This window comes from Manis javanica, chromosome 6, assembly GCF_040802235.1.
Source record: "Manis javanica isolate MJ-LG chromosome 6, MJ_LKY, whole genome shotgun sequence".
In the NCBI taxonomy this organism is placed as follows: Eukaryota; Metazoa; Chordata; class Mammalia; order Pholidota; family Manidae; genus Manis; species Manis javanica.
The window spans coordinates 94,776,549-94,803,061 of record NC_133161.1 but is presented as its reverse complement, the minus strand read 5'-3'; the positions used below and the strand labels follow the sequence as shown (position 1 = coordinate 94,803,061).

The following is a 26,513-nucleotide window of genomic DNA, read 5'->3' as shown; positions in this document are numbered from 1 at the left end:
GCAGCGCGGCAGAGCTGGTGGAAGAAACGGGAACCACGGGGGTACAGACTGCACTTGCTCGGTACGAACCTAAGACTGTTTTCCACCTTCATTCTCTAGTGTTGGTTCCTGAGATCCCTGCCATAGGAAATCCACTTGAAATATGTTTGCCTTTGGATCTATTTTTAAATGAAAAAATCTTAGTGTTTCTGGTATTTGTCTGTACTAGAGATGGTCTTAACCTAAGACGTTAAGAGAGGAGCCTGGGGGCAATTTATCAATGACATAGCCCAACACCAGAAGAGGAATCCTAATGGCTTTTTAACAAAGGTTCTATTTTTAAGATCTAATTGGCTTATCCGCTGGGATTATTTCTGGTATTAAAATTTTTGGAAAGGGATTGTTCCAAGAAATTCAGACAGGATGTATGGTAAAAATCATCACTAAGGTGATACAACAGCACTAAATATTTACTGATGCAAAATAAGAAGCTCTAAAATATCTGGGAACTTGCCTACTAAGGTAGTGAGTTATGAGAGACGTCACATCCAAGGCCTGCTTTTGTCTTTATTCTGGCAGCCAGAGACATAAACCCAACCTTAGAATCATCAGAACACACAGGGGGACCCATACCTGTCCCTTGGAGATGTGTGACCAAACTCTTGCCGACTGATTCTTCTCTTTCTCTGACCTTCCCCTCTTATTTTCCTTTTCCCATTGGTCTTTCTAGCTGCCCACTGACATGGCATTTCTCTGTTTAACACTCTCACATGTTAGTCCATTTGAATATCTCTCTCAGGACTTCTCCACACCCAACAAGAAGCATCAGGCTGCTGCAGACAGGGGGTCCCACTGAGAATGGACACATGCATGAGCGGACAGCACTCGCTGCTGGCTCCCTTCCAGCTCTTCAGGGACCGAAGGCTATTAATTATTCTCTCCCATGCAGAAGTCCCTTTTGTTTCTCTCTCTCTCTTTTCTAGTACTATATAAACAGTCAGAAGAATCTTCCATCTTAAAGGATAGTCTTGTCTTGGAAGCATATGTCCTGTTAGCTCTGGTACTTGACCTCCTTACCTTCCTTTCCACAAAGACTCACCTGTATTCTTTGTCTCCGCTAGCTCACTTCCTGTTTACTCCTCAATCTACTAAAATTCACACTCCAGCTCCCAAATACAAAAGTCTTCACTGCTCCATTGAAACTATTCTCCCTGGTTTTCCAATACTTTTGCATCACAAATGTCCATGATACTAAAGAAGGGACTTTAAAACAGGAAGCATCTCCCAGGGCCACGGCTCCCTGAAGAGGAAGGCAGTCCTTGGTGGTTCTTTGTAAATAGGTAGTCATGTTCTAATGTCATACTGCTTTGCCTCCCTGATTATAGCTGACTGGACCCCAGGGAACAGGGGCAGACAAGTGACCCAAGGACTATCAATCTATGGACTATGAGGTCCCTCTCTAATTACAAACATGGGGATGAACTGGGTCAGTTGGATTCTGTCCTTGAAAGGCTGGCTGGAGATAGCCTATGGCAACGGAGCCAAAGCATCCAGCCTCCAGAGAGAAGCAAAGAGTCAGGTCGGTGGCCAGCAGGCTTAAGACGGATCATGGATCCTCCTCTGTGTTCCCACAGTATCTTCAGGAGGCAACAAAATGTCCCGACTACAAGAGTTGTGTTGTAGCCTGAACAAATTTCCAGTTTCTGAAGCATACGCCATGCTCTACAAGGTCTGACTTTCCTGTAGTTCCCGTTCCCCCAGAACCTGGTGGCATGAATAGGGTTTCTGTCTACTTCATTTTCTGAGTGTGTACTTAAACAATAAAGTCACCATTACTTAAGAAAACTTTAATGAACATATTCTTTGCTAGTAAAAAGCCCACATAAGTACTAGAGACACCTAGAAATCGTTACATCTGACACTTGACCCTGCTGATCACCACCTCCTTCTAGAAGTTCTCTCTTGACTTATGGCATACAACTCTTCCTCGTGTTTTTCCTATTTGCATGGTTATTCCTTTTCTTTTTTCTCCACCACCTCTACTTTATCATGTCAACCTTTAAAAATGGATATTCTTCAGGCATACTGTGATCTACTTTTCTTAAATCGATATACTCTCCCTTTGAAGAAGTACATACATACTTATGGCTTCAACCTCCAGTTAAGTTCTAATGATAATTGTTTGCTGGACACCTTGTCCTCATGGCATGTCCCACAAGATGCTCAAATCCCACATTGGTAAAACCAAATTCATCATTGGTTTGCACAAAACAACTCTTTGTCTTGCATCTCTCCATCGGCAGATGATACCATTGCTACCCTAATAGCTCCAGCCAGAAATCTGATTCTGTACCCAGGCCCTTTACCCACACCTCCTGCAGGCCTTACTGTCTCTCTGATGCACGGCCACCACTGCCCTCCTCCATGCTGCCTTTTTCAGGGCCTCCTTCTCTGACTCTCAGTGGTTTCAGGGCTCCTCCTCTGCATTCCCGCAGTACCTTCTATATACCTCTTTCCTAGCACCCGTCCACTGTAGTGAGAAGGCTGATTTCCTCGTCTGTCTAAGACTGTTTGTTTCTTGTGGGTAGAAATCCAATTTTAGTCACATTTTTACATCTACCACCTAGCACAATACCAGAAAACTATAGGTACAAATTAATGTCTTTTGAGTAGATAATAAGTAAATGAATCAGTAAATAAAAAGTTAGACTTCCCTGTGCTATACCCAGAAACAAAGAAGCTCCAGACTCCTAACTTCATCAAAACCCACTCAACTAAGAAAGAGAAATGTAATACTGAACAGCGGTGCTTGTCCATGATCTCCATACATCTCCTCTCAAAAGAACCTCTCTTCTGCAAAGACACTAGAGACAAATACTTCTCCCTCACTCCACTCCCATCCCCTTCTCAGCTTCCAACTTTACAAGACCTTCATGCAGCTCTTATTTGATTTATTTGTGTACTCCTACCAAACCAGACCCAGGATCTGAGGTTACTGGCCAAAGCTAATACTGTGGACTTGTAATGACCTCGCTCATCAAGACTGTGTTCATCCCATATTAGAGAGGCCATTTACTTCTGCACATGGTAGGATTGCTGAAGAATGATCTTAACAAGCTCCTTGGCTTTAAAACTTGGCCTGTTATTCCCATGACACATTGGCTCAAAGGAAGGATTTGTGAAAGAGTGTGGGGAACCAAAGCTTCTACAACTGAGATTACCCTGGATTCTGCTGATGGTGGGAAATCCAGTTACCATTTTGTACGTGTGTATGAAAGACAGGAAGAGTGAATACATGTTTGTGCACAAATGTACTTGTATGTATAGAATAAAAGATAGTGTCACCATTGCCCATTTTAATTTGCCCATACTAGAAAAGACTGTTAGCATATATGATACAGAATAACAGATTTGTATACAATTTACTCCTACAAGGGAAATTATAGGTGAAAAAATAATCATATGAGCTAAAATTTATTTAATATTTTATAAGCATTATCTTAACAATTCCTTGTAACAACCTTGTTGATAGATAAGAAAAGTGAGGTTCTGATGTATTTGAGTCACTTTTGCAAAGTAACAGAACCAGGATTTAAAATCAGGTATACTCATCTTCAAAATCATGTTTTGAAAAGTAACAATACACTGCCTAACAAATTTACCTGATAAAGTACAACTTGTTCAATTTCCAGTTAAGAACATTGAGGCCTAAAAGTGTGAAACAGCTTGTTCAAGGTCACACAGTTGGTTAGGGACATTGTTAGGTCTAGGCATGAACTGCCTAGAGTCATCTTGCCTTGTCATTGAAATATGTGACTGTTGAAGACAGATATCAATGAATAAGAAAGACAAGTCTGGGAGGTGAGCAAAATAAAGTCATCTGCTTTCCTTTTCTGCCTGACTTTGGCTTGGACTGCATTCTGTTTCTTATAAAATCTCCAAGAGACAACAATAACACTCATGGGAAGGAAAACAGTCTGTTTGAATGACACACACAAGAGATATTTTTGCATAAAAGCAGGGAATTGGGCCACTTATAGCCTCTTAAAGATCAAAAGGCCCTTGGAGGAATGTTCTTCCTCACCACCAGCTCCTTATCCCAACCCACAGCCGACTGCCTTCCTTATTAGGCTTGGACAATGGAAGGGCAAAGAATTTAAACCAAGGAGGCTTTGTGAAATTGCAAAAGAGTAAAGCGTGGGGAATGGCGGCAATGTCCCCAGGGAGCATGGCTGCAAGTAGATCACGGGGCAGTGAGGAAAGAGACAGTACCCAAGCTACACGTGCCTCGCAGGAGATAATCCACACTTGGCTGAGTAAAGTTCTTGCAAATCCAAAGCTTCTTAGTTTTCCAGACATTCCCATTTGTTCAGACTACCCAGGCCTCTGCTGCTGGATATCTGATGTCCTCGATCTGCAGGGGAAGCCAGCAGCCAGTTTCAAGAGGGGCACCTTTCAGATGCACCTTGGAATCAGGTTGGAATTTCTCAGCTTTCTCAGGCTTGGAATTCCCTGCTAAACCCTCACCTACTCCTGGATTGCCCTCAGCTGCTCCAGTGTTTCCCTTGTTGGCAAACAGGGTAAGGATGGGGTGACATGGGGACATGCCCAGTGTAACCAGACGGCTCTTCCATCATAACTGAAAGTAACCCCAAGTTAGCCCCCTCAGTTCACCAAGCCCCCATCTGCTTGTCCAGCTCCCTCCTGCGTACTCTTCCTCAAGAGCCGTAGTCCTTTCCTAGATGTCAGCTTATTGACTCAATTTTAGTTATATGGCCGGTCCTTGGGCAGTTTGCTTTTTTCTGCTGAGAAACTAAGTATATTCCTCCAGAGTCTACCTGCCTTGGTAACCTGTTCTCCAGATCCCCCCGCACCACTGGTCTCGGCTTTTGGAAGATCTATCATGTGAGGCCTCACAGCAAGATTTCCTATCCTGTAACATTCAGCATCAAATAATATAATTGCTCTTTGAAAAGTTAATAGAATTGGACTATGGCTTGTCAAGGATTCTCTCCCACTTAGGAGATTATAAAGAAACAAAGTTACTGCATCTGCCGCTAACCTACCACTACCATTCCTAATTAGCATCTTTTGGGTGATGGGCATTGTGCTAAATGCTCTACACCTATGAACTTATTTCATCTTCACAGCTTTAAAAGACAGGTTGATACCCTTTTATTTCCTTTTATAGATTAGGAAACTGATATATAATGAGTTGAAGCCAAAGATGCCCAACTGCTCTGCCACAGCGTTGCATGGACACATTACGGGTCTTCAAAGATAGAGGTCACCCCACCCCTAGGGCAGCTGGACCAGACTCTGGCCTGTGGCCCAAGCAGTCCCATTTGTTTACTCCAGGGTTCTTATCCTAGCAACTGTACAAATATCATCATCTTTAATGTATTACATGACATTAAACGTATCATGAAACATCAGTTTAAGCAACTTGGGTAAGTGATGGAGCCACTCTGAATTCAAATCTGTAGACATTAGAACCTGATCTCAAGATAAACATTTATAGTGATGCTTTTCCTAACAAAATAAAGAAAAGGGGAGGGAATAACAAAACCAGGGTAAAATCCCCCACAGATGGGTATAAGACAGCAAGGTTCATCAGAACTACCAGTTTCTCTAATAACATAAAATTCAGAGAGAAGACTAACAAAGAGGAGCAGAGAGGAATTAATTGCATTATCAAATTTAATCTTTATAAAAATTCAATCATCATTCCCATTTTAGAGATGAGGATTAAGTTGAATATGGTTGAGAAGAGAGGGCGGTGCCTATTTTGAGTAAAATCTGTGTTCAAAAATTCCTCAGAAAAAAGTTCCTCTCAGTGTTCACAGAAGAATGGACAGGATAAAGTAGATGGAAAGCAGGATGGATTTGAGGTTGAACATCTGCAAGTCCTGACCATGAGTTTGATGAAACTGAAATTGCTATTCAGGACCACCTAAAGCCCTCTGAGAACAAAACCTCATTAATATTAGAGGGTTTAGACACCCATACTGTTAAAAGCTGGAATTTAGACCAAAATGTCTAGCCCTAGGTAAACTTGAAATTTCTTGAAGCTTTTAGTTTTCTTTTACAGACAAAAATCTCATTAAGCTTAATGATTTTCACTTGGATGCTTGATATTTGAGGGTTTGGAAGTGTATCTATCCATTGCTTCCCAGGAGGCTCCCCAAGTGCTTTCCAACATGCATGCGCTATTTCAAGGAGTCTTTTCCTCTCACTGTTCTCCATTTACGGTGTTTGTCTCTGAGGCATATTAAATAACATTTCACACACACACACAATGATTTTAGACCAAGTCAGAGCAACACCATCATTTTATGCTACTACAGTGATAATTATATTATGCTTGATAATACACATGAAACCATTTAATATGTTCAAAAGCGAAGCACAAATATTTTTATATTAAAAAGCACCCCCAAGGAATATGTGCTCTTTTCACAAAGACATAAAACAAATGACAACTACGGAGAAGAAATATTGATTCCTGAAAGTGGAGGCATTAGCAATATCCAAGACTGCATCCATGTTGGGGTAATGCCAAAGTGATTGCTCCCCAAATGGTTTCCAATAACTTGAACTTTGGAAGCAAGAAAGATTCAAGAAGGTTCAAGTCCGTCTCAGTGTCACTGTCATACCCTCATGGCCACAAGTGTTTGTACATATGCCGCTCTGCATAAAAGCAAGTCATCTTGCTTCAAAGTGTCAGCTTGAGGGCTGTCAGCCTGGGTTGAAGTGAAGAACCCCAAACATATTTTGGCTTCTGGACAATGAACCAGCGAAGGTTTTCTTTCTAACTAAACCCAAAGAAGAAAAATGTTTATGTCTGTTTGGATGAATGAGTTATTCAGTAACAGTGAGTTCATCTCTTTTGGTGTCCAGACATTGGTAAAGGCCTGTATAAATGGCACACAATACTTTTTCAGCTTTGTGCCTCAACTCAAACAGTATGTGACATGCATCCAGCCAGATCCTGCACTCAGACAGACCCGGATGAGTCCCACTGCAGTCAATGAAAATTCCATGAGAATTTCTGAGGGCTAGAATTCAGCTGGGGGATTGTGCATGAGGAGCAGGGTTGGAGCACCGAACCTAGTTCAATGGGCTGGATTCATGTGCCTCTAAAGACAATGCTTTGTTTCTTTGCAGTATATTAGTTAGCTTGTCTCAAGTCAGCATGGGAAAACTGATCCAGGAGCCAGTGAACCCTAAGACTGCCCAACTGTCTGAAGTCATACTATAAAAAGACAGAGTCATTTTACTTCTGATGTGTGCTTTCGTGTAGACATATTGAACCTGACCACAAATAAAAGTGAAAACAGACCCCGAATAAGTACAGCAAGCAATGGGAAACAAATGGATCTTGGAGTACAGATGAAAAAGCTGGTTTTGCATGCCCCCATAGTCTGCCTTTTTTTTCCCCCTAAAAATGTTTTCTTAACATTTCTAGCATTGTTAATGGAATTGCATTATTCCATGTGGGTGCAACATCAGTCCTGTGGTGCCAACATTTTTTCTGTGCTAAGGCTGGAAGAAACACAAGTGTATTTCTAGGACAGTGGCAGAGATCTTTCATTATGGCAATTTAGGGCTCAGTGCTTACCCCGGGAAGCTGGGCATCATTGAGAACATAGAAATGACAAGGACTTTGCCCTGAGTAGCTTATCATGTTTTCTAAACAGATGCTTTCACTTAAGATATTCAGTCCTTGAATCACCTACAATGGTGATTATACCAAAAGAAAGTTTTCTTTCTCTGAGAAGAGTAATGGCTGGGACAGTGATATTCTTAAGAGGAAAGGGGACAATCCCACTATTCCTCCTCCTAGATGTACAAATGGATGCAGGGAGAGGTGCACGATACCCTTGATTCCTTCTCTTAGAGTTCACATTATCTAAGAAATACTTCTTAAGCATCTATTATGTGCCAAGTACTTTTCAAGGTGCAAAGAGATAGCAGTTAAATACCTCATCTGCCCTCTTGGGGCTTGCATCCTATTTGGAGTGGAGAGCATATACAAATATATCAACACTTTGTTGTTCATTTGCTATTTTTGCATTTGCATTTCCTTAAATTTCTGGTAAACATCTCTTCTCTAGTTTTATGTCCAGTGTTACATTTGAGCACAGATGTATAATGCTGCCAAAACTGATAAGCTTTTGGGGGGCAGGAAGAAGTCTAGCCACATTTTTTCTGGGGCAATCGTCAATTCCTAGATGGTTCTGATCAGCATCTTTGAAACAATGAAGAAAATAGTATTGTCTCAAAATCCTGTGTTCCGTTTAGTCACCCTACTCTGAAGGACTGCTTTTCATGTGGCAAGTCAGTAATAAACTTCACGTTGTGAAGCTGACCTTTTTAGATGATGAGGTAGAAGAAGTAATATAAAGTCACCCTTTTTCTCCACTTCTAAAAGCAAAGGTAGTCAATGCACTACCTTTCCTACTATGGATTGTAACTATGTTTTATACTCCAAAGAAAACCTGAAATTGGACCAACTGCAGCTGCATAAATGTACTAAATGTGGTTTGCAATTTACTATATGATTTTCTTTAAAACCACTGCTTGATTTCTTCAGGTTCGCCGAAGATCCATCCCTAGTTGCACGATCATATTATTTGTGGGACTCTTTTAATAGCTGGTGAAATTAATAATAATAGTGTCTGCTATTATTAATGGTTTAGAAAATACTATTTTTGAAGATGGACTCTTGCTTCCTTCTTGAGGATGGAGTAAGAAGACACAAATGAGGGAAGGGAAAACCACAGGAAACACAATGGCTTCCTCAAGATTTAAATGAAAATGTATTTTTCTGAGGCTTATGGCAGGTAAAGAAACAGGTTTTGAAGTCAGAACAAACTGGCTTGAATCCTGCTGCACACCAGTTGTTAAGACTGGGGCACAGTTGTACCTCTCTCTATGATCAGCCTTCCCATCAGTAAATGGGAACATTTTACTTAACAGGGCTGTGAGGATAAAATAAAATAACAAAATATCTATGAAGGGCTTAGTACAGGCCTGGCTTATCTGTGAGTACTCTATTAACAGTTTTTATTATTATTATTACTATGATTGTTATTATTTTATTTTACTGTTACATGTCACAAGGCCAGGTGGAGAATCTTGTTTGATCTTGACTGTGAGAAAAAAGAAGATAAATACTAAAGTACAATAGAAAAGTTTGGCTTCCCCCAAAAAAATTATATTTGAAAAAAAAAATGGAATTAATGGAATTCTGTTTTGTGTCATTGTGGCCAACTACCTGGAACAGGTAAATTTCTTTTTTTAAAGAAACATGTAATTAATTCCTAATTTCCCATGATCAGGGAATAAAAGTTAGCATTTTAAAATCTAAGTCAGTAGTAGTCTTTAAGTTTCAGATTTCTTATTGTAGCAAACACAAAATGGAATAAATAAATAAATAAATAATGAGTCATTTATATATCTTCTGCTGCAAAGTGGGCTAAATAAACTCTAAAGAACAGCAAAGGAGGGATGGCTATACTTAATATCCCCAATTTCAGCTCTACATTTGCAAGAAGTTGGCTCTTCAGGGTTGTGATTTCTACCAGCTATCCATGAAAAGTATGTGTGACTCAGGGGTGGAAGGAATGCTCAGGGGTTTTGTGGCTGGGTAAAGTGAGCCTGATGAAACAGGCAGTTTCTGTATATCCCCATTTGATGGGAATTAGGTCATCTTTTTTGTTCCAGGGAGTCTCAGAGAGGAAGCTCTGGGCTCACTCCCTGTAATCACTAGGCTCACTGGGCAAGGGGCTTACAAGGCCATAAAGATGACAAAGGGGAACTTGTAAGGATTTTATAGTCTGAACAGAAACCTCACCCATAATGATAGAAATGGGGATCACAATAGACCAGAAGGGCAGCATAAGGAGGAGGCTTTTTCAGTTTAAATGCTGTTTTGGTGATGTTCTAATAGGTAAGTCAGAAGGGAGACTACTTAAAAGTAAATGACTGTGTGTGTGTGTGTGTGTGTGTGTGTGTGTGTGTGTGTGTGTGTGTGTGTGAGAGAGAGAGAGAGAGAGAGAGAGAGAGACAGACAGACAGACAGACAGACAGACAGACAGAGACAGAGAGCAGGAGAGGGAAATGAGAGCTGACACCAGTGAGGAAATTTCCATAGGGGATAAAAAAATGTTTCTTCATCCATCCTCTACAACCCTGCCTCTTGCAGCTTATCTTCAAGTCATTTGTCTGGTCTAGTTTGAAAAGACTAAGTGATGGGGCTTCCAAAATGTTCCCAGTGAGACCATTACACCATCTACAAAATTTCACTGTTTCCTCTTATTTAGCTTAATTTTACTTCACTTCAATTCACTATTTCTATTCAATAGAAAAAAAAAGTCAGTCTGTCCTTTAAATTCATGTCACAGGAAACAGTTTATGTTTTCTTTTCACTTTAATGACTGGGTTAAATCCTCTGTGTCCATGCCTGCCACTTACTAGAAGGGATGCAAGACTATACACAGATTCTTTTCTTGTTCAGAAGAGCTGTATTGGCTGGTCTGTGGGATTAAATCTTCATCCAGTAAAATTGTGAGGGCATTTTTAGTTGTATCCACCCTGACCAACAGGGCCTGAAGCACATCTGATAAATCATATATTACATACTTTAACATTGAGTTTTTTTCCCCATTCCTATGTCCAAGGTACATAAATATGAGTTCAAAGTTCAGTCCAATGTTGCAATGCCCCACAGGTTCTGGTTTCCAACCTCACTCCCTCAGAGGAGTACACTGCCATCCGCTGTGCCTGCCAGGAGAAGGGGCATCCTCTCCTGAAAAATACTCTGGTCTTCTTTTGCATCTTCTTCATAGGATCTTAGACTACATCCCTACTGCCAACTCTTCCAAACCTCTTCTTCACTGCTCAGTTGAAATCTGCCCAGGAAGATGAATTTGAGTTCTACAAAGTTTCTCTGTAAATTGGTACACCCACAAGGTTTCTTATCTAGGGTACAAGAGAAGATGTTCAGGATATGATTTTAGTACATTTCCATCCTCCCTGAAATAACACCAAATCTGGGCACAAGGTAAAAGTCTCCAATGAAGTATTTCTCAGACACCCTCGAGATGCTCTGAATTGTTTGGGGAGTGCTGGCACTAATTTAGACCCCAAGCTCCAAGGCTTGCTGGATCAGAAAGTTCTGGGGGACAGGATGGGGAGCAAAATTAATGAATGCCTCAGGTGATGTATATGCATGGGAAATATGAGGACCAAGGATTCTAATCCTTTGTGTTCCGTCCAGAAGAGTGTTCACAAACTTTTGATATTTATCCCCTTCCTTACACCTGTCTTCCCTTTCTACCTCTAAGTATTCCAAATGAGCCTCCGCTCCCTGGGGACAGACTGATCTGGTTTACGTGATGTCCATTGTCTATCACCACCGCACGACTGCTATGGACCAGCGTGGCACGGTGATTCAACCTGAAGCCAGCCAGTCACCACTTGCTGGCTTTGGGACTCAGCTAAGCTTCCTAAAGATCTCTGTCTTGGTGTTGTTATCCAGCAAATAGTAGTAATAGCACCTACCTCATGGGCTAGTGTAAGGATTCTATGACTCAATTAATTAATGTTTGTAAGGTGCTTATTAAAATAATGCCTGGAATATAGCAAATGACACTCTATAATTGTGGCCACCATAAATTTAGAGCACTGTAGCTTCAACTTCTGTAAATAATAGCTTCTGTATACCTTTTATACCTTCCTAGGTAGAGAAACTTGGGTTTATGGTGAGCAGTGACAGAGAAAACAGAAACCTTGTTTCTATGGTATTCAGCATGAACAGCAAAGACCTTAAAAGGTCCCAAGTACAACTCCCCAGCCCATCCCAGGTCTGCCCCTGACCACAGCCACTCTCAGACAAGGCTACCCCATCGCCCCAGGCAGGGACCACCAGCGGGAGCCACCCTGAGCACTGCAGCACCCATCCTATGTGAAGAGAAGAGAGCTGAGCCCTGCCTTTTGGCTGGATAAGCAAGAATGAATCTTTGGGCATTCACGACAATGACTCTTGAATGTCAGAAATGAAAACAAATGTTTGCCTGGAGCACAGAGTCATTTTCCAGGCCCAGAGTTACTGGAGCCACCATATCACTTGTGCTGGGAAAGAATTTTCCTTTCTACAAAAAGATTCTGAATAAAATCTTGCTGATTTTCAGGAAGAGAGCCCTTCTGAAATTGGTCACCTGTCTTGGTCTGTGACAGGCTTGCTACGATGATGACTTTTTTCCCGGCAGGTATTTAGCATTTTGCTTGTTTCACAAACTTCCTTCACCACATTTTCCAGACTGGTGCCAAGGGTAGGGCTTCTGAAAAATTAATAAATCTACTGCCATAATCCTCACTGCTTCAACTGACAAATTTAATAAACGACAGGATGCAAAGCCCAGACTTCCTAATGGGATTGCTTGCTTGCTTGCTTTTTTTTTTTTTTTTTTTTGTCTTTTGACAAGTTTTACAGAGTAGCACTTCTGAGACGTGGTCAAGGGCTGTAAACCTAATCCTTAGCAATTTCCTCCTTAGCTCAAATAACCTAAATATTTTATGAACAGTAAAGGGTTTCACATGTCAACCATTAACCAACCAACCCTTGTCTATCCCTTTACTCTGTCTTTTCTTCTGGTTGTTTGGGTAATTTGCTTTATAAGAAACATACTTCCGTCAATTTTTCAAACAAAACATACAGGATATTTTTAATATGCTTTCTTCAGAAAGTCTCAAAAGTAGCATGCTATTCCTAAGCAAAACTATCAAAATTTTGCAATAACCTTGATGTTCATTTAAAAAAAAAACCCGTGTTGGTTTGAGTGTGTGGATAAATAAGAGGACCAATGTTAGTGGGTGCAAAGGGCCTCCCAGTGCACAGTAGGAGGGGTTGGCTCCAGGCTCCACTCATGGGAGAGGCATGGGAGAAGTCTGTCAGGGCTTTCAGATGTGAGTGGAGATGTGCTGGGGCCCAGAATCCATTCTGCCTCAAAGAAGTCCCTTTGCCCAAAGTGGCTATGAGTTTCCTCAGCCTCCAACAAAACAAAGCTGTTCATCCATGGATGAATCTTCCTTTACAATCCTCTACAATCTTCCTCTAACAAAGATCTGCAGGTATTTACAATGGTGTAGGATGGTTCACCTTGCAGTAAAGAAAGAAGTCATTGTGTACTTGTGAACCGACAATTTTGAGGTAGAGTCCATCCAACAAAAAAAAGAGAAAGGAATCAACATTTATTACGAGTGCTAACTATGGTAGCCAGTATTTCAGGATCTTAGGTGTTTTATGTCCTTGGACCCTTATGATAATTATGGGAGATAATTTCCTACACTTCAGGGTAAGGATTATGTTGTTCAGAGAGGTTAAGGAGCATGCACAAGGCATGAAGGACACAGAAAAAATAAGTGGTAGTACTTGAACCTTAGAGCATTAAAGAAAACAAGATATTTTCATTCAAAATCCAAGACACCAGTATACTTTGAAATACCACCCAGTAGCACTAGGATACACCAAAGTGGGTTGAAGTTCACTTCTTATCTTGATTAAAGCTACATCAGCGAGCAATGAATTCTATTTTCTGCAACTATTAACTCAAAAACATTTCCTATATCTTTTCAACATCTTGATGTTCTAACTTAGCAATCCAAAACACCGCTTTTGCTTTTATTTATATTTATTCATCTATACAGTTCTCAAAATATCTCACAAAAATCCACCGCAAAAAAAATGACAGAATTTGAATCAAAAAGGCCAGAGTCATTTCTTTGTCATAACCAATTAATCCTAGCACAATCATTCATCCAAAATATGCATTTATTGATCCAGGCCTTATGCAAGGGGCTGGGAACAAAATATAAGTGAAATTTGGGTCTGCATTCAAGAAGGTATCTGGGTAGAGGGAAATACATAATAGCAAAGTAGTATTATGACATAGTGTGATAAATGCTAAGAAATGTACCTGAATAGGGGTGTAGAGCAGCTTGGAGAATCTGTGTGTGGCAGAGGATTCCATCAAGTTGCTGATCTTCATATTCTGTAGGAGGGATTAGAGCTCTTCTGGTGGACATGACAAGGGTGCACACTTCAAGCAGAGGAAATGACATGAAACCATGAAACTGTATGATACTGCAAATATGTCTGAGTAGCCAGCACATAAAGACATGAGTTTAAGAGTTAGGGAAAGGATGGCGTCCCAGTTGTGGAGTCTTTGTATTCCAAGCTACAGAAGTTGGATTCTAGCCTGTATGCAAAGGCCATACAGGGTGTGAGTCTAATACTGAGAAGCCCCAAATCCTAAAAGCACCCATCCCTTGCATTGCCCCTTCTAAGCAAAGCAGCCCCTGCCCATTCCTCTTGTGTTCCATGCTTTTGCTCATGAGATTCTATAAGCCTGACAACAGTCAACTGGGCTGAGAATCAGTGCCTGACCCAAATAATGGACATGAAAAAGCTCATTGGCCTATAAGGTGGATAGGATGGTGAATTTAGGAATGAAGAGGAAGGGATACATTTGAGAGCTATACATGTATTGGAACTGAGGGTTCTTTTGGCCAGAAGGATGGGTAGGATGAGGAAGAAGCAGCCTAGGGTTGAATGTAAGTTTCCAGCTATGGAAACTGATGGGGCCAATAATTCAGAGAGTAAATAAAAGAGGAGGAAAGGACTTCAGAGGCTAGATAACCAATGCAGTCTGAGAGATTCTGAGTTGGAAACTGGAATAACTGAGCTGTGTATTGTGAAGAGAGTAACCACATTTTCCAAAGGAAAGATTGGTTTATAAGGACCTGCCTCAGATGCAGTTTTTTGTGTGAAGTAAAAATGCAACTTGAGCTATTATTGTAACTATGAAGTGCTGTGTTCTTTAAGTTAAATACTGATAACAAAGGTCAGTTTTATGGTTTAAAAAATGAGTTCATGTTGTGCTAGTTCATAAACCGTAACCTAAGATGCATGGAATTAAACTGTGCATCATCTATTCTCCTCATGTCCATTAGACGTGTGAAAAGTTATCACAACGCCTAAATGAGCCCCTTCGGTATGCCCAGATTGAGGAAACCTGGTCATGACCACTAGAAAATGCTTTTTCAGAAATGTCCTGATCCATTAACTACTTTGTTCATAAGCAGTCAACTCTAACTCTACCCTGCCTTGCTCTTTGGACATTCAGCAACCAGGGTGCCCCTGACTTGTCCCCAGGGACCAGCCATACATAGGCTTATCCATTGCTGACCCCCACTTACCATCATCCTCTTTCTCAGCACTTTGCTCATGCCCATACCACTAGGCTTAACAGTTGGCCCCAGAATTTCACTGGTTTAGATTCATGTCATAAAATCAAATCTTACTTCCAAAATGGCAGAGATAAAAAAATGCCATAACCTATAGCCATACCTCTGGCAAGACAGCTTAGTAATTAAGACCAGGGATGTGGTGGCAGAAGAAAATTGGGTTCATAGTCTCAATCTATCACTTATGATGTAAGAGAACAAGTTACTTTAGCTTGTTAGCACTCTAAGTGTCATCTGTAAAACAGAGATGATAATAGACACTGCCTTCTGGCTTTGAGATACAAAAATAATATAAAATAATATGTATCCAGTACTTAACCTGGTACTTAACAGGGAATAAAAATTCAATACTTCTTCTTCCTTTTCTCTTCTGTTTTCTCATTATTATGAACTCTCCATAATATGCCACTTCTTAGTGCAAATTCTACCAAGTTGCCATCTTACAAGGCACCATCTCAGAAATGCTTAGGTCACACGTTAGCCTTCAATTAGAAATTCTCTCCTTAGATAATCTCTAATGTTCTCATCCCCTTTCTATATCTTTGCATATATTTACTTGTTTTCAAAGATTGATGACTAAATGGGACACCAACCCTTGGATATTCACCCTTGCTGTCCTATTTCAATGCTATTAGACATGGTTAACTGATTACGTAGTAGACTCAAGGCTCTGTGCTTTTTCCCTGAAAAGCATCTGTTGCACACAGACAAACAGAGAAAAGGAAATTCTAAAAGGAAAGAACTTGGAGGTCTAGGCTCCAAAGGGGTTCTTATAAACAACAGAGAGTGTTAAAAAAAAAAAAGAAAGAAACATTTAAAAGAGGTCAAAGAGTACCTGGACAGAACTCTTCATTTATATCGTTTCAAGTAAAATATCACATATTCAAAGTGTTCCTATTAATTTTCATAAGCTGCACTCACTCCGCATGTTCGACTATTTCACTTCATAACTTTTTGGCACAAAAATGTAAATAACATTGCACTTCACCTTCCCAGGTTCCCACAGTCCACTTTCTGGGTAATGGGGGAAGAATTTACTAACAGAAACTGCACATTCTGCTGGTTGAAATCCAAAAGTAGTTTTTAAAAAAATTTGCTGTCACAACTTGTTCTTGGGAATTTGTTCTCTGCCAACTAAAAACTATGACTTTCAGGAGAGCACAAACCTCTAAAAAATCAGAGAAGATTACTGTATCTCCACATTGATTTGTGTTGAAGCCCTATGAATACGTCGATTTTCTACTTCAGGTCAAGATCTGGAACCTCTTCTTTTCTGCTTCGGATTTTATTTCCTTGAAGAACTTCTGGAGCATTCCCATTTAACTGTTCTTAGGAGAGAAGTCAACTTTCATTTAGAGTAAGAAGGTGGGCTCCATACACATTTCATTTTGCAGATGGGGTACCACTGGAACTAGTTTTACAAGGAGCTATTTGTAAGATGTGTCATTGTGATGATAAAGAGGAAGAGAGAGTTAGAACTCAGTTTCCAGTCTTGGATCTGCTGCTAACTGTCATCATGGCCTCAGGGAATTCATTTTTAGATCTATGCCAGCTTTCCTCAAGTGTACCTCAGGGAAGGGTACCTGTCTTGAGTTATCATCCCACTCTCAAAGATATACAGGTATATTGCTCCCCACACAATTTCTTTAACAAGAGAATCTGCAATTTTGTTTAACCTAGTGTTTCCCAAGCTTATTGACCATGTAAACTATAAATTAGTGTTGTGTGGAACTCACACTGGGAAGTGCTACTCTAAGTTGATGTTTACTCTTAGAACAAAAAATAGGATGGTATTGGAAAAGATGTATATTAAGATCGCTATAAACTTCCATATAGTTTGATTATTCAAAATGTCTGTAGCATGAAATGAGAATTGGAGAATTAAAATTTTTTATTATTTAATTTTTTAGAAGAACATGGAACTTCTGTTTATGGAAATACAGTAGATCAACTATCATGAAAAATCCTCTTAGTCCAAGACATTTAAAAATGTTAGGATATATTTTGAAAATATTTTAAATATATGGTGGAGTTAACAAGAAAGTAAAAGAAATCTTTGGGTGGTGGTGAGTGCTGGGAGGAGTTTGGGAGGACCCAACAGACCTAGAAAATCACAAAAATCTAATTAAGTGCATCCTGAAGCCAACAGCTGCCATGAGAGCATCTATCAATGTTTAAAAACTTAACAGTTACGGTATAAATGACTGCATGGAAATTAGAAGACATAGCCTAAGGGTTGTACAAAAAAGAAGTCATATTTGAGATTCTCCCCACAATGTGGAGACCCCCCCCAAAAAATGTTATAACCTCAGTGATACGGTAAACTGGAAATAAAATCCACCTCCCATGGCACAATGATGAGAAAAATTCTATGTCTCACTCTGATTCGAATGAAGATTGATAAAATAATTTCCTTGAGAATATATAACCACAAGTTAGTCCTCATATTTAGGACTCTAATTTATACCATTTTGGTGGTCACAAAATCTCTAAGGTGAAACATAAAGAGTCATTAGGTTTGAAGTGTCATAGATGTTCAAAGTGTCCATAGACACAAAGGAATGCGCTCTCAATGTAAGCCTCAAAAAATTCTGACAGATAAAGGTTCAATGAATGTAATACATGTAATAAAGCATACCTGGAAATAAGTCACCATGAAATAGAGCAAAACAAAGAATAAAATATCCAAATATTTCAGATATTAGATTATCAGATCCAAACATATAAGTATATTCAAAGAAACAAAAGGAGGAATCAAAGTTACAAGAAAAAAATGGAAGTCTGGAAAAATAATTAGAAATACTTGAAAGCATAGCTTTTAGAAATGAAAATAAAATCATTAAATTAAAAACTCAATGAAAAGAGTAGACATTAGATTAGCCACAGCTGAAGAGACATTCAATCAACTGCAAATGGAACTGGAGATGCTACTCAGCATGCAACAGGAGCAAAGAGTTAAAAAATATGGAAGAGAAGTGGAAAGATATGAAAGATAACATTTTAAGTTAAACACGTATCTAACTGGAATCCCAGAAGGAGAAAATAGAGTCAACATTTGAAGAACTCTCCAGTCTTGATGAAAGACATGAATTCTCAGATTCAGGAGGACTAACAAATTCCAAGTCAATTAATAAAAAGTATCAATAAATCCATTCCCAGACACATCTCAGTAAAATTGAAATTGGGAGAAAATGTATCCAAGAGAAAAGTTTATATTGAGCAATAGAAAGAGAAGGAGAGAAGATAATCCACAAATGAACAAAATTAGTTAGAAAACTGAGACTTCAACAGCAAAAATGAAGCCAAAGGTATAGATGTCACTACTCAATGCAAATTGTCTCACTAATAGTCTATCATTATGGAAACAAAGAAAAAAGGATAAAAAACTAATGAATTAAGTGACTAACTAGAGAAAAGATATCATCGACCTTAAAGGTAGAGCCATCATTAATCATTTCTGAACTGAAGTCTCTAGGAAAGGGGGTAGTGAGCTTGCTGCCTATTTACCACATCGAAGATGCCACTGTTACTTCACATTTTTGTTGCCACCCCCACCCCCTAACCTCTTCTATAAACTCAGAAATGTGTACTGTGATTACTCAACAAGAAATTCCACCTTAGAGCCAAATTTATGAGTATAATCCAGACAAATGTAGCAACTCAGAAAATCTAATTATGGCTTAAAAAAATCAGTTTAAAAAAGGCACATCTGAATGTTGTATGGAGATAGAGTCTAAAACAGTGGTTCCCAAACATGGCTGTGCATTATAACCACCTGGGGAGTGTTTTTAAAAATGTGAATAGTTATACTATGCCCAAGTTACTGAATCAGCATCTCAAGAACAGGAATCTGTCCTTTTGAAAAACTCTCTATGTGATTTTTAAGACGCAGAACTTGGTTCTTCTCATCTCTCAGTACGATGAAAGCTGAAACCCTCAAAATCAAACTGACTTTAAGACTGAAATGGAAAACAGAATGCCTCTCCTTAATGTATATAGCTGTCACATGAAGCACAAATATTCATGTTTCCATGATTGACCTCTTCTTGACCAATAGTCAACTACATGGAAAAATAATTGCAAGAAGAGACTTTAACTATTTGTATCAGCAGCCATTGTCACATGGACCAAATAGCTACATTAAATCAAGTATAATCCATCAGCATATCATCTTCTTGGGAATTAATAGGTTGCTGGTGAACATGGAATCAGAATAAGGGGCATTAGATATACTGAAGATCCATTGACATACCCTTGCCACCATAGGGATGGTTTTAGCACGAGACTGGAATATGCAGGGCTGTTGACAGCAACCAGCCCTGTGGATGAGGTCGTGAGGAGCCTCCTGATGATGGGGCTGACAGTACTTGGATGGGACTGGGATGTGCACAGATGACACTGCCTCTGTAAAACTCCTTGGCTAACCACTCTAGCCCTGTTTCAGATTAAAACTTTTTAAATATACACTGTTCCTTTCTATTCTAAGATACAAGCACATGCTCATATTTCCAAAGTCAAGATGTATCTTAAGACAGATGTAAAGATTTAATGTGACATTTTTAAAATTAAATCAACACAGCCTCAGCCACCAGATAGGAACTCTTTCTTCCATTACAATTACAAAATTTCTGTGGTGATGCCTCATATTCACTTACCTTAGGTCAAGCTTTGACCAGCCAGTTATGGCCAAAGGGGCAAAATGGTTGTTTGAACTCCATGTGCGGGAGGAGTTCTCCAGAAAAAAGGGAAGCAAGGCCAACAAAAGAGGGAAATCAGACAGATGTGTGTAAGGCCAAAGAGCTGCTATATTCATAGTAATTCTTGATTAATTTCAAAGGGAGCATCTGTCAGAAACAAACCAGTTTGTTAAAGTAACATGTTTATAAGAGCAAGATGGCAACCCAGGTAAGATCTTATATATATATTTTTGGATTGTTTTAACACTAAAAATTTGGACAGAGGTAAGACAAAATATAAATCCAGGAATAATATTTCCATTTTTTATTCCTTCCTGCCTTTATTAAACACTGGCCTTGATTGCAAAACCTTGCCAACCATTCTACTGTTTGTTTACATGGGGCCTATGGAAACAGAAATAAGCAATTTATTCCTTCAAACTACCATCTTGCTCTTAAAAGTCTAACGTGCAACATTATGCTTAGTCTTTCAAGCATACCAATTTGACCCAGTTAGCAAGCCTTACAGACCTCTGATCACGAAAGCAAATCCACAAAAAATATCCAGCATTAAACAGGCAGTTCCTGGAATCTCAGATCAGTTAGAAAGCTGGTTAAACAAAATAGCAAGTGAAAACATTCTCTGATTTTTAATTATTTTGTTTTCACCGTTAAGCAAAAACATTTGTCTACATTGTATGGACAGGAAAGAGTTACAAAGATAAAGTTTACCATAATAGTTATTTGATGAAGACAAACTTAAGTTACACTAATTTTAATCCAGTGGTCTTACCTTCATCATAACAACTTTACTTTCTTAATTGAAAAGGAAAAAGATACATTTTATGTAAACAGCAAATGCATTTTCTGTCAAATATAATTAATGTCTGACAAATAAAGTTTACAAATTTTGTAAAAGGAAAGATTGTTGTTTGGCTTTTGAACAGTCTTAGCAAAATAGCTTTCTCTGCTCTTTTGACATCTGTTAGCTCCTCCATATCCTGGAAGCATTAAGTGTATTATGCTTTCAGCTGGAAGCAAATAAGAACAAATCTCGCCACCTCATTTTACAAATCCTTTCGATCATTTGTAGTATTCTTTGACTAGCAAATAAAAGGAATGCACCAAAAACGGCAGTTTAACTCATTGCGTACAGATGGAAATAATGAACATCAGTCATTGTCTAAGGACAGAATACAATACTATATCCAAAATGGATCACCCTGAAAAATTCATTCATTGCTTTATAAGTTAAAGTGTCCCTTCCTTAAAAAATCACCAATAATACCACAAATTTCTATTTTTCCAAGGTAAAGTGATCAGAGTTTAAATGATTATGGAGACATAAGTAAACATTTGGTGACAATATTTTTAAATTACTTCCCTATTGCTTTGAAATTAATTTTATTTGTCCGCAAATAATTTCTATAATCCATTCCTGTTATTCTATTATCCACTAGAATCATTCTTTAAATCTGAATTAGAACTGCAGAGAAAGGGTATCTTAATAAAACTCTCCTCCTTGTTGTTGGCTCACTGCTATTTTTTTCATGCTAACATATATGTACATATAAAATTTGTACTACAGCAGTGAAAATTCAGTGATGGAGAAATTATTTGTGAAACATTTTTATCTTCCTCATATATGTACAAATTTTGATTTAAGGCAGTCTATGCGATCAGCCGTTTCAGACTTTGAATTTTCCTTCTAGCACGTACTAGTGAAGGGAAGTTGAGCACATTTCTTAATCTCTCTGGGCTTCCTTCTTTATTCACTTCTTAGATGTGGTAATTGCATTCATCACATTGAGTTTTATGAGGATTAGATGAGTTGATGGGCAAAAAACCTAGAAGAGTGCTTTGAAAACAAAGTAAGTCCACAATAAAAATCAGCTCCTTTCCATATTTTAATCCATAGATGGTAATGTAAAACAGGCTTTTCTCTTTAGGGTTCTCTATTTCTTGGGGCCTTTTAAGAAGCAACCTAACTCAACAAAGTCCTGGTAGATCTAGGTGATCAAACCATATCACCAGGACCCTAACTCTCACTGTATCTTCTTTCCTTTCTCTTGACTCACCTCAAGCAGACACCCACCAAGTGGTATCAAATATGGCAACTGAGAGCCTCTGCTTACATTCTAACAGTTGAGCAAATCCAGCTGAGAAAGAGATACCTTTCTCAATAATTCCAGCAAGAATTACAGAATTTTCTCATTATCTTGAACTGGTTATGTGCCTAATCCTGCACTAAACTCTGGCTAGGAAAATGCAATAAATAAAGTCATGTTTCCATAGGTTAGGTTGAAGTGATAGTGTGGGTTAGAGTTAAAATTTGGCTTTAGGCTGAGGGATGGCATGAGAATTAGGTTAATGGTTATGGTTCCATGAGAATGAAGGTGAGGGTGAGGTTTATGGACTAATGGATAGGATTAGAGTTAGGGTTAGCGATATGTGTAGGGTGAGGATATGGTTATGGAGAGAGTTAGGTTTAGGATTCAGTGTCAGTGTTTGGGTTGGGTGTAGGGATTGGGTTATGGTTAGGTGTGGGTAAAGGTGAGTATGAGGGTGAGGGGTGAGAGGGTTAGGGTTAGGTGTATGGGGAGGATAGGGTTACAGTCAGAGTTAGGGTCTGGCTTTAATGTCAGGGTAAGTGGGAGATTGAGATTTAGGGTTATGGTGAGGTGTGGGTGATGATGAGGGGTGGTACAGGTAGGGTAAGGGTTAGGTTTAGGTTTAGGATGAAGTTATGGAGTGGGTTAGAGTTAGGACTGGGTGATGGTTAGGTGTGGCTGAGGGGTTAGGGTGAGCGGTAGCAGCCCTATCTGAACTCTCATGAGGAAGAAAAGACATGAGAGGGCCAAGTGGATAGTAAAAGTTAAGACAAACTTGAGAAATGTCTGAACTTTAAATGTATGCCCTAGCCCACACAGAGATCCATCTGAAGAGAATGGAGACTTTATAGGCTCAACATGTACTATCACTTCCATGTGATCCTACTATATAGTTCTATTTCTTATCTGTTTCACTGATAAGATTATTTACCTTTTCCTTTGTTTCAAATGTGTTTGTAATTCCTTGCTAAAGCATTTTTATGATCGCTGCTTTAAATTCTTTCTCATATAATTCCAGTATCTGTGCATTCTCAGTGTTGACATCAGTTGATTGCCTTTTCTCATTCAAGTTGAAATTTTCCTGGTTCTTGGTATGGAGAATGATTTTCAATTATGTCCTAGACATCCTGGGTATTATGAGACTCGGTAATTTATTTAAATCCAGTTTAGCGGGAGTCTTCTGACTCTGTGCTAGCAGGGGAAAGGGAGGGCTGCCTCAGTACTACGAGGTGTGGTGGAAAATTCAGGCTCCCTGCTCAGTCCCCATTCACGCCCCATGGTAGTGGTGGTGGCTGAATTCCTCAATACAGGCATACTTCAGAGAATCAGAGATATTGGAGGGTCAGTTCTAGATCACCACAATAAAGTGGATATTGCAATAAACTGAGCCAAATGAATCTTTTGATTCCTCAGTGCATATAAAAGTTATGTTTACACTATGATATAGTCTATTTAGTATGCAATAGCATTATATCTGAAAAACTAATGTACATACCTTAATTAAAAATACTTTATTGCTAAAAAAATGCTAACCGTTATCCGAGCTTGTAGCAAACTGTAATCTTTTTGCTAGTGGAGAGTCTTGCCTTACGTTGATAGTTGCTGACTGATTAGCATGGTGGTTGATGAAAGAAACCATAGGGTGGCTGTGGCAATTTCTTAAAATAAGACAAGAATGAAGTTTCCTGCATTGATTGACTCTTCCTTTCACAAACAGTTTCTCTGTAGCATGTGACATTGTTTGATAGCATTTTGTACACAGTAGAACTTCTTTCAAAATTGGACTCAGTCTTCTCCAAACCTGCTGCTTGTTTATCAACCAAATTCATGTAATATTCTAAATCCTTTGTTGTCATTTCAACAACCTTGATAGCATCTTCACCAGGAGTAAATTCTATCTCAAGAAACCATTTTCTTTACTCATCCATAAGAGGCAACTACTTTTACATTCAAATTTGACCGTGAGATTGCAGCAAATCAGTCACATCTTGAGGCTTTGCCTCTAATTTCAGTTTTCTTGCTACTTCCACATCTGTAGTTACCTCCCCTACTGAAGTCTTGAACCTTCCATTTATAATAAACACAGTATCTGCAAAGTGCAATAAAGCAGATTGCAATAAAACAAGGTATGCATGTATTACGGGGCAGGGTGAGTGTTCAGATTCCCCACTAAGCCTCTGAAGACACCAGTCTGGTAATGGGAAAGGAGCATCTGGTTATTCCTACCTGCATGACTCCCACTGAGACAGCAGGTAGGGTAAGTGGCTTGCCACTACTAGAAGGTTATGAAAGTCTAGGCTTTCCACTGGGCATCCTCTGACAGCTACAGCATAGATGGGGATGAGGGCCTTGTTACCATGGGGCAGGAGTTAGACTGGAAGTCCACTGTCCCCAAGGGTCTCCACTCCACCATGGGGTTGTTCTCATTACAGCTGGCTCCTGGCTCCCCATGTGGTTTTCTCTGAGACCATGCCAGCGTGGGTGGGTGTTGGTAGTGCAGGGGGCTCTCATTTTAGCTGGGCAAGGGCAAAGGCTAGGATCCTCCTGTTTTATTTGCTGACAGAGGTGGGGATGAGGCTGTAGTCATTCCCTGTGGTGTTTGACTGAAGTAGGGAGGTGTTATCTAACAGTCTCTGTCATTTTAGCTTGCACCTTTCCTGGTCCTTTGAAAAGAGACAACACACAACAGGCATTTCTTAGGGCTTCCTTTTGTTTTCTGTCTTGAATTTCTTGGTTGCCAGCTTCTCCAACACCCAATTTGGGGCATATGTGGCAAAAAGAAACCCCAGGAAACTCATACCATGTCAATCCATAGGTCCAAATATCTCTAGCTGGTTTGCCTTATTAATTTCTCCATCTTTTGGAGTCTTCTTATTTTCATCTCTAATATCCACTTTTGTTGGAGACCTTGGCCCCTTCAGTCCTGGCTGCCGTAAGTGCCCCTAGACCCAAACCCAGCAGAACTGGTGCATGCTCTACCTCACCACTTGCTAGTCGGTCTCTAGGCTGGGTTTCAAGATGTGGTACTGTTCTACATAGCGGGGAGTGGAGGGACGGATAGGGCTGTCTTCAACGTGTTTCCCTTCTCTTTGGAATTTGGCCTCTGAAGTCCTAGCTTTCTTGGTAGTTCCTCACTGCTTTCAAACAGATTTCAAGAAAGTATCCAGTTTTTCTCAGTGTCCTTGCTGGAAGGGTTGATATACTAGAGCTACTCTTCCTATTTCCAGCAATGGAGCTCTCAGATAGCACACACGGGTTTTTATATAGCACTTCCCTTGGCATTCTCTTCTTCTGTACCTGCCCTGGGCTCACCAATTAATTCTGACAGTGAAGACCACAGAGTCAGGACAGAATCCATTTGTAAAACTTATTGGGAACGGAACAAATGGTTCCTAATGGATTATTAGGTATTTCCTGTGGCTGATGCTGTGTGCACTGGCATAGCCACACTGGTTACTAAAATATCAATATATTAATTACTAAGTAATTGCTGCCCTCCATCCTCCTGCCCCCCCTGGGATCCCCTTGAACTTTCTAAAGACCCAAAATAGGAAGGGCTGGCAGCTGGTTAGGATGCACCATCTACTGCATTGCACGGATCCTATCATTTTTGGTGATGGCCAGAGGTTAGCTGTTTGTAACTATTTTGAACACCACTCCTGTATACACCTGAGCCATGTATATTCCATTTTCTCCCTTTATTATAGGAATTAATTATATTTTCCTCTTGTTTATTTCCATAGAGAATTGTTTGGCACAGCTCTTTCATTTATTTGATGATAGGCAACAATATAATTAGCAGAAATATTCAGAATTGTTTCTGCTAATGAACCTCATTTTAATTTCTAAGCTATGAATATCTTTGCCTTTCATTAACATAATTAAAATAAGACATAATTGCTGGGTTAAGCAAAATAACTTCTGCTAAGGCCAACCTCACAGCTGAAATAACAAGTTTCTCTTGCTAATCAAAAATGTTATGCTGGATACACCAAGAACACTTTATAACACATGTCTGATAGGAGATAACCATTACAAATTCATTAACAGTGGTCATCTTTATTTTTCTATTATTCACTGTAAGTATAATATTCACAGTATGTTATCACCATTATGTGTGTCTGAGATCACGTGCTCAAATTTCGCAAGAACATATAAGAATTTTATGTTTGTGTGTACTACAGCCTTAATCAATATTTTACTTATTTGCTTTCTATAGGGAGATTCAAGGCATTAATTCAGCTAAGATTATTTTCCTTTGAACTAAATTACAAACAGAAGTGTAATTGATGACTTTCCTAAACTATAATACAGTGGCAAGATCTGTGCCCTCACATTTTTTCACTGAAACCAACCAGTTTAGAGGATCCTGGGTGCAGTTTTTAATGCCTTAAGTCTCTTTTCTTCATATGCTACTTTGGAAATGGTGTACATG

General features: G+C 39.4%; 1 protein-coding gene across 7 annotated transcripts in view; it reads right to left on the bottom strand.

The window, feature by feature from the left end:
• Positions 1–26,513, bottom strand: part of SUGCT (succinyl-CoA:glutarate-CoA transferase) — a 777,770-nt gene that overhangs the window by 85,809 nt on the left and 665,448 nt on the right. The window contains exons 14-15 of one of the 7 annotated variants that reach the window (XM_073239069.1): positions 13,962–14,084; positions 5,557–10,965 (exon numbers count right to left, since the gene is read on the bottom strand). The exons of 4 other annotated variants lie outside the window; for them this stretch is intronic. In XM_073239069.1, the coding sequence (XP_073095170.1) occupies positions 10,850–10,965; positions 13,962–14,084 (239 nt within the window). In that variant the 3' untranslated portion in view covers positions 5,557–10,849. Of the gene's footprint in view, positions 1–5,556; positions 10,966–13,961; positions 14,085–26,513 lie in introns of those variants that run through there. 2 more of the 7 variants (XM_073239068.1, XM_073239071.1) reach the window with 2 other exon arrangements.